Below are 7,500 nucleotides of genomic sequence, written 5' to 3'. Positions count from 1 at the left end.
TAGTTCAAGTCGATTATCCCAGAGTCTCTCCGGGCGCTCACCCGCTGGCCAAGAAGCCCGAGGACTCTGGGTACGAGATTGTGTTTACGCAGTCTTCACGTCAGTGATTGTTTTGTGATATTAGTTCACCTTGTCGCTTTTAGATATTAATATGCTTACAAGTATAAATGAAGAAATACCTAAAATTGAGAAAACAGTCCTTTAAAAACATCCACAAGTTTTTCGAGTCCGTGACGGACAAGCCAGTCTTTAACGAAGGCCTCGTCTTTTCCGATAAACTCTTCCATGTTAATTCGAAAACACGTGTGTCAAATGCCCAGGGGTCGCCCCGGGGTAGGCTAATGCCCAGCCCCCGGGCAGCAATAAAATTGCGAATGCCCCACCCCCGGGACTGACAACTTGAGCAAATGCCCCGCGGTTGCCCGGGAGGGGGGGAGGGGGGGATGGGCACCGCTGGAATTGATTGATGCATTACAACGCCAATTCCTACGGTGACGGCACCACCTCGTTCCCAGGGTTCTCTCCTACGCTCCGGTGGACGAGTAGGAGAGAACCCTGGGAACGAGGTTGGTGACAGCATTGCATAAGGCAAATATTTAATTTCATGCTATTGATTCGCCGATTAGGAAGGCGCTATTACAGGATATAGCCTCAGGTCATCATCATGTTCTAGAGTGACCACGTTCTCTACAAGGTGATCGGGGTCACGATATCATCCAAGAATCTTGAAAAGAATGTTAATCGTGAGGAGGTGCAATTTCTTCTGATGTTTACTCGGGAAAAAAATTCTCATAAATAAAGAACATATGAGGTTCAGATTATTAGTTCGAACGTCTACCTTTGAGATACAAGAGACTCCTTGGAACAAGCCTGTTAAACCAGCTTCTTTTCTTCAATACAAATTTCAGTGCTGTGTAGACAACTGCAGCCAAAATCCTGAAAAAATGACAACGGCCTCGTCCAGGCTCAGTGAACATGAATCTTCTTAGGACTGAACCCTTGCTGGGTTGTTCGAAAGCCGATTAAATTAATCCAGGATTAGCGTAAACTTTTGGTTTTTTTTTTTTACATTTTGGCAAAAGTTTCTTTTGCTTATTTTTGTTTTTCAAGATTGACTTCTTCTAATGTGAAGTTTTGCCGAATATCACCGTTCAACAGCATTTGGGTGTAGAGAAATAAACTCCTCGGTTAATTTATAATCTCGGATTAGCGTTAATCGGCTTTTTGCGCTGAGGAATACTTCAGACTCGGATTTGGGCACAAACACCCAGTCTGGAATTTGGGGGCTAGAAACTGAGGGTTTTCTGTAATTTGCAGGTTAGAGGTGGTTGGTCAATGGTAAAAAAACTGAAATACTTTCCATCCTATCACATGGTCGACACTTTGACGTCAGTTTAAAATTATTGTATGGTCTGAAAGGCCTCAAATGTTGCCATGGTATCGATACAGCACTTCTAAAGAACCCTCAAAAAACTAACTTTTTGATGACACCTCAAACACCAATTCGGCGACCTAGTACTTGTTTTTTTCAAATGTCTTAAGCTCCACCAAATTCTCTCGCTTAATTTAATTAGCACATAATGTAGGAAAAACGTACTATATTTAAGTGAAAAGAAAATGCTATAGAAACATGAAAAAAATCGTCTGGATTTTTTACGTTTTGTGTAAGAATGCGAAATAATGATAATCCTATTTGTATTTAAAAAAATGGCTACATCTCCGTGGTAACTTTCGAAATGCTAGCTCACTGAACCCAACAAGCTTTATTCCGGTTTTCGCTATCTTGAGATCTATTCTCCGCTTAGTCAAAAAACCCTTTCTCCAAAAGTGCCCGGACCGGAGAGCACTGGTACCGAGTCTGAATCAGATCTTGTCTGGTTAGATATTCCTATCATACTACTTGAAACAGCGACAAAGTGAGATCTCCAGTCCGCGAACGGGCTTTATAATTTGTCGGCTTTGAGAATTCACAGACGTTTTAAACCCTTTCAACAGGTATAACGATAATCAGAGAGCTCAGGATGCTATGAATTTGACTCTCTTTCATTGGGGTATACACGCCTGGATCGTGTACGTTATCGTTGGACTTCTCCTTGCCTTTGTTGGTTACAAAAAAGGCCTTCCTATGACCATTCGATCCTGCTTCTACCCTCTTATCGGAGACAAGATATTCGGTTGGATGGGCGATGCAGTGGATATCCTGTCAGTAGTTTGCACCATGTTTGGCGTTTGCACCAGTCTTGGACTCGGCTGCATCCAGATGAATACCGGCTTCAACCGCGTTTTTGACAAGATCGAATTCTCTAAAACGAATCAAATCATCATCATTTGGTGCGTGACAGCCTGTGCGACTGCCTCAGTTGTCAGTGGCCTGAAAGTTGGAATTCGACGGCTAAGCGAGATCTGCTTCACCATTGGCATGTTCATCATGTTGATTGGCTTCTTCTACGAGGACACTTGGCACATACTCAATGTTTACGTTCAAAGCATTGGATACTACATCCAGTGGATCGTCCAACTTGGCTTCCACACAGATGCATTTGCTCAACTCGGAAACGCACCAGACGGAAAACAGGCGCAGTTTTGGATGAACGATTGGACGATCTTCTACTGGGGCTGGTGGATCGCATGGTCTCCTTTCGTGGGTATGTTTATCGCCAAGATCTCAAAAGGTAGAACCATCAAACAATTCATTAATGGTACAATGACAGCTCCAATTATATATTCGTTTCTGTGGTTTTGCATCTTTGGCAGTGCAGGCTTGAAAATGGAAAGAGATGCCGAGAGAGCAAACATCACGTGTTCATCTGCCCTTGGAGGAAAGAACAGTACAGAGTCGATGAACGGACTGTACCGGTTATCGTGTAGACAAACGAACGAGATGTGGTTTGACGTAATGGGCCAATATGGTGATCTTGGAATGTTCCTCTCAATCGTGTCTCTCATTGGAATCATCTTCTACTTCGTCACAAGCTCCGACAGCGGTTCCTTAGTGATTGATTGTCTCTCCGCCAACGGTGATCCGGATCCTCCTATCATCCAGCGTGTATTTTGGGCCTTAACCGAAGGCGCATGTGCCACAGCTCTGCTCTATGCGGGAGGCCCAAGCGGACTAAAGGCTCTTCAATCAATGTCCATAGCATCAGGTGTCCCTTATACTATTCTACTGTGCTTCATGTGCGTGGCATTGTGGAGAGCAGTTAAGATGGAAGCTGGTGACCTTGATCAGCACGGTCCAAAGTTCAGCACTGGTCTATTAGACGTAATAAGCAATCCGACGTTCTCAGGCATCGGTAAAGTACTTTTGGCTGCCGTCGCCCCATGGTATCCCATGGGAAGAGCTGCTTACAAACTTGGTGGATCAAAAGACCGGCAATGGCTCTACATGCTCATTCTGGCAGTTCCGTTTTATCTTTGGATTTTACTGTTATGTCTGGAATCTGTCGTTGCTGGCCTATCCTACGTTGGGTGGGCTGTGCTGTTTGGGTTCTTCGCGTATGGCACAGCCATTCGCAATGCCATGCGGGAGAAGTACAACATATACGGAAACATGGTTGAAGATTTCTTTGCAGTGATGTTAACGTACCCTTTTGCTGCTGCTCAGATGGAACATCACGTCAATCATATCAATAGTATCGACCTGGGTGGAAAAAGTGCTGCAAACGGTGCATCAAGCCATGAAATTGATCTGTGTGAGGTTCACACAAATACCGTGGCTGAAAACGGCAGTGGCATGGAGACGAGACATACCAACGGCGCGATCTCCACTCCAAAAACTAAAAATGATGCCGCCCCGTCGAAATTTGACCAGCCCTCTATTGTGGTAGCTAATCTAACGCACACTGATGAGAACCTTCCTCCTTATGAGGATGCGAAGTTATAAATAAGGCCAAGATTTTTAAAATAGTCAAGTGAAGTCACTTTTAACTATTGAATATCTTTCGAGAGCTATCCCTTCTTCTATTTTTATTAAAACCAATTAGTGGTCTATTCATTTGTTTTATTTATAGAATATACATTGCGAGCCATTTTAGTACGAAATGAATTTTTCAAAAGATTCTGATTTATTCTGTACCACATATTAAGTAGCAAAATTTGGGCACCTGTTATGGTTGCATTTTTACCTAGATGAGGTTTCAAATGAACCAGTTATGTCATATTATTCCGCAACTTGGCACCTAACAGCCGCCATTTCAGGTGCTCCATGATAAGAAGAACTAAATTTTTTGCAGTAGTGTAATACGACTTAAGAACGTTTCAACATTCGGCAGCTGAACATGGCATTGTTCTCAATGGTGCAGTAAAACGCGTTACTTGAGGTAACATGAACATGCGAGTGAAAATTTATTAGGTATGGCGTATAGTGGCGTCTTTGGGCATCATCATTTGCCCCGTATTTAAATCTGCGCAAGGATGTGTAAGACTGGAAGTAGGAGAAAAGATGTCTGCTAAACGATCAGTATCAGCTTCACTAGTTTTGTGTTTTATCACAGCTAGAACCGCATGAATGTGACAACTGGTCGACTCTTTCCGAATAATAAGTTAATGCTTGTTGCATAGTAAAAGTTTTAGAATAGTGAACGTATTTTCTGTCTCTGCCTGTCATTTTTCGAGGGGAACTGGGAACCGCTGAATACGTCGCTTACTTGAATTTATGTGCTTTAGCAGATCATATCGGGGAGTTTTCACGAAAGAGCTGTATAATATAGTTACAGCACTTAAACCCATGAGTTTTTTGGTCCACTATCCGGTCTCTGTACATTTCCGTGCGCATGCCAATTATGCCGAAAAAATCCGGAACTTCTGAATGACAGATGAATGGTGATACTTTTTGTGAGGAAATTCTGTCCGAAAATTAGGACTACGTTTTGTTGGAGTGGTACTGGTAGTAAATAACGGCACCATCAATGAACTAGTTAGGGCCTGTTCACATGGAGGTAGGGGATCCCGCCTAACCGTAGTAAAAAAAAGAGAGCCTTCACATGCAATGTTTATAGCCCCGGGGCGCTGAGATGAGGTTTCCAAATGCTTTTGCGGAATGTTCAAACGAAAGATAAATCATCCCAGTCAAGCGGGCTACCCCACCTTCAGCATTCACATGGAGAAAACTCACTCCACCTAAGCGGGTTGTTACCTGGCCCGGCTGACCAGGCAACCCACCTCGATGAGATACCCCACCTCTCATGTAAACGTAATCAAGAAAACAAGAGAAATTGTAAGGAGACATTGGTTACCCCACCGAGGCGGGTACCTCACCTCCTCGGGGTTCCCCACCTTCATGTGAACAGGCCCTTAGTCCGCTTGATCGGTGTGCTTGGAACTTCCGATATCGTTTATGTAGTATAGTCACCCGAACAGGAATTCCCCATCAAATGTTTAGCTTTTAACAGGAGACCTTGTTTCTAACCCCATCTCCTTTCCTCACACCTACCTGACCAGTGAACTGAATAAATTTGCTATACCTACAGGGAAAATCTAGATAATAGTTTATCAAGAAGCCAAAGGATCTGAGTCAACTCTTGAATTTAAATGATAATTCAATGTCTTTGATATGATGGAATTAATTGGAAATTACAAGGCCTAATAATTTTCAGAAGAGAAGGGGCATTAGTTTTAAAATTCAAACGTACTTTTCGCTGGGTGTATTTTTTTGAATGCTAATCTTAACTGGGGCTTGAAATGCACTGGTTCAATTTTATAGGAAATATGGTAACCCATCGAAGCGAGTAATTTTAGTTCATCGCACTTCCGTCCGTTTCTCAATCCATTTTAGATTGATTTTGAACTAGATGCTCCATGAACCGTACACTGCGTTGTCTGAGGTACATGTTACACAAAGACAGAATGCACTGAATTGGGTGGTATTGAACTGCAGCGTTCCAGTTAATTTTTTTCAAGTGGGGAGTCAACTCTTTTTCCTAGAACCCCCTGAGAATGATTCAAATTTGAATCATTACTGTAGAGCTCGTAGCTCTGCGTCCTTTCCATCGATCTCGCTGAAATTTGGCGTGTTTACTGGGGAGAAAAAGCCCCAGTTTCCCTGTAAATCCTGGCTTTCTGTAGCTTTCATGACGCCTACATGTCGGACATTGCGACTCAGGCAATTTGAGCCGAGCGAGGCGAAATATTTTCAACTTTTCAAGCGATCGCAGAGCGGTTTTAATAACGTTTTTTGGCCAAACAATTACACTACAGGCTTCGGAAAGGATAAAGAAAAGGACTGTGGTGCATTTGATGGAATTTCAAGCGTTAAAATCGCTGAAAAGGTAAAAGCGTAAATTGCGTGTCTTCACGTGTTATTATCGATCTCACAGAATTGTGTTTTCCCTCAAAATATTCGCTTGTTTTCGCTTTCGCTCGAACATATTTACCTTCATTACATGTCCAGTGAATAGTTTTATCCTCTGGGATGAATTTTCCGTCGAAAAATCGGTTATTTGGGTGGTTTTTAGCAAACAGAGGTTAATTGTTGGTCTCTTCCATTGCTAATCTTCCGTTCCTGTTAGCATGGACCCCTCTACGGACTGGGTCCACGGACTGCCTCACGGACCTGTCCACCGACTACCCTTACGGACCCCCAATACGGACCACCCTAAAACAACATAGAAATGAAAATAAATAAGAGCTAAAGATTTGACTTACCAGTTGTCTGGATAGACCACTCGTGTCACTCGTGTCGGCGAAATCTCAACCGTAACGCTCCGGAAATTCAACAGACTAAGGCTCAGGCTCGGGTACAAAGTCTATTAATCACTTATTGTCCCTTCCTTCGAAAAAGATCGATAATAACTAAGTTTTATTTGTATTTTCTTTCTTTCCCTCCGCCATTTTGTTCGGATCATTCTCCCGCGGGTTTGTGAACTCGCCCCACGCTTCGCGATCTCTCTGTCCTGAACAAAATGGCGGAAGAACTTAGTTTCGAAGCACTCCGGTCAACAGCGAAGGAAAAGGCAACACCTGAGCCTTAGCCTGATTTGCGAAGCGTAACGGCTGAGATTTCACCGGCAAGAGTGGTTTATCCAGACAACCGGTATAAACAAATTTTCAGTTGTTATTTATTTTTAATTCTGTGTTTTTTGGGGTGGTCCGTAGAGATAGTCCGTGGACCGGTCCGTAAGGCAGTCCATGGACCCAGTCCGTAGGGGGGTCCATGGACCGGGGGTCAGTGTTTTCGGGTCACCCGTTAGCAACGGGTCGCAAATTTGACTGTATTTTGACACTTTTATTGCATTATCATATTACGCACTGATCGCTAATACGATTACTCCAAAAAATCGTAAAATTATTCGTGCCTCATCAGTTTTCTGTCAAATTTATGTCCAAGTAAGCAGATAAATTGAAGAAAATTTTAGTTTTGCATCCAAAAATTCGTAATCAACGCTAAAATGACCACATTTTGCCTGGAAAACTTTTTTTAGCGTTACTTTTCTTAAATTTCTTCGTTCAAATTTCGCTTTTATAAAATGTTTCAGTTGTCTGTAAATAAGTTATATGCTTTGT

At 42.8% G+C, this 7,500-nt stretch overlaps 2 protein-coding genes across 2 annotated transcripts in view; both read left to right on the top strand.

Annotated features, from left to right (window-relative positions):
• Positions 1-4,585, top strand: part of LOC138042237 (glycine betaine transporter 1-like) — a 13,697-nt gene extending 9,112 nt beyond the window's left edge. The window contains exon 3 of the mRNA XM_068888052.1: positions 1,996-4,585. Within this exon, the coding sequence (XP_068744153.1) occupies positions 1,996-3,883 (1,888 nt within the window). The 3' untranslated portion in view covers positions 3,884-4,585. The remainder of the gene's footprint in view (positions 1-1,995) is intronic.
• A 137-nt stretch (positions 4,586-4,722) lies between these two features.
• LOC138042238 (uncharacterized) overlaps positions 4,723-7,500 on the top strand; it is a 12,350-nt gene continuing 9,572 nt past the window's right edge. The window contains exon 1 of the mRNA XM_068888054.1: positions 4,723-6,266. Coding sequence (XP_068744155.1) covers positions 5,790-6,266 — 477 coding nt within the window. The 5' untranslated portion in view covers positions 4,723-5,789. The remainder of the gene's footprint in view (positions 6,267-7,500) is intronic.

Source organism: Montipora capricornis, chromosome 3 (genome assembly GCF_036669925.1).
Source record: "Montipora capricornis isolate CH-2021 chromosome 3, ASM3666992v2, whole genome shotgun sequence".
NCBI classification, from domain to species: Eukaryota; Metazoa; Cnidaria; class Anthozoa; order Scleractinia; family Acroporidae; genus Montipora; species Montipora capricornis.
The sequence above is the reverse complement of the archived record's forward strand: the minus strand, read 5'-3'. Positions and strand labels throughout refer to the sequence as shown.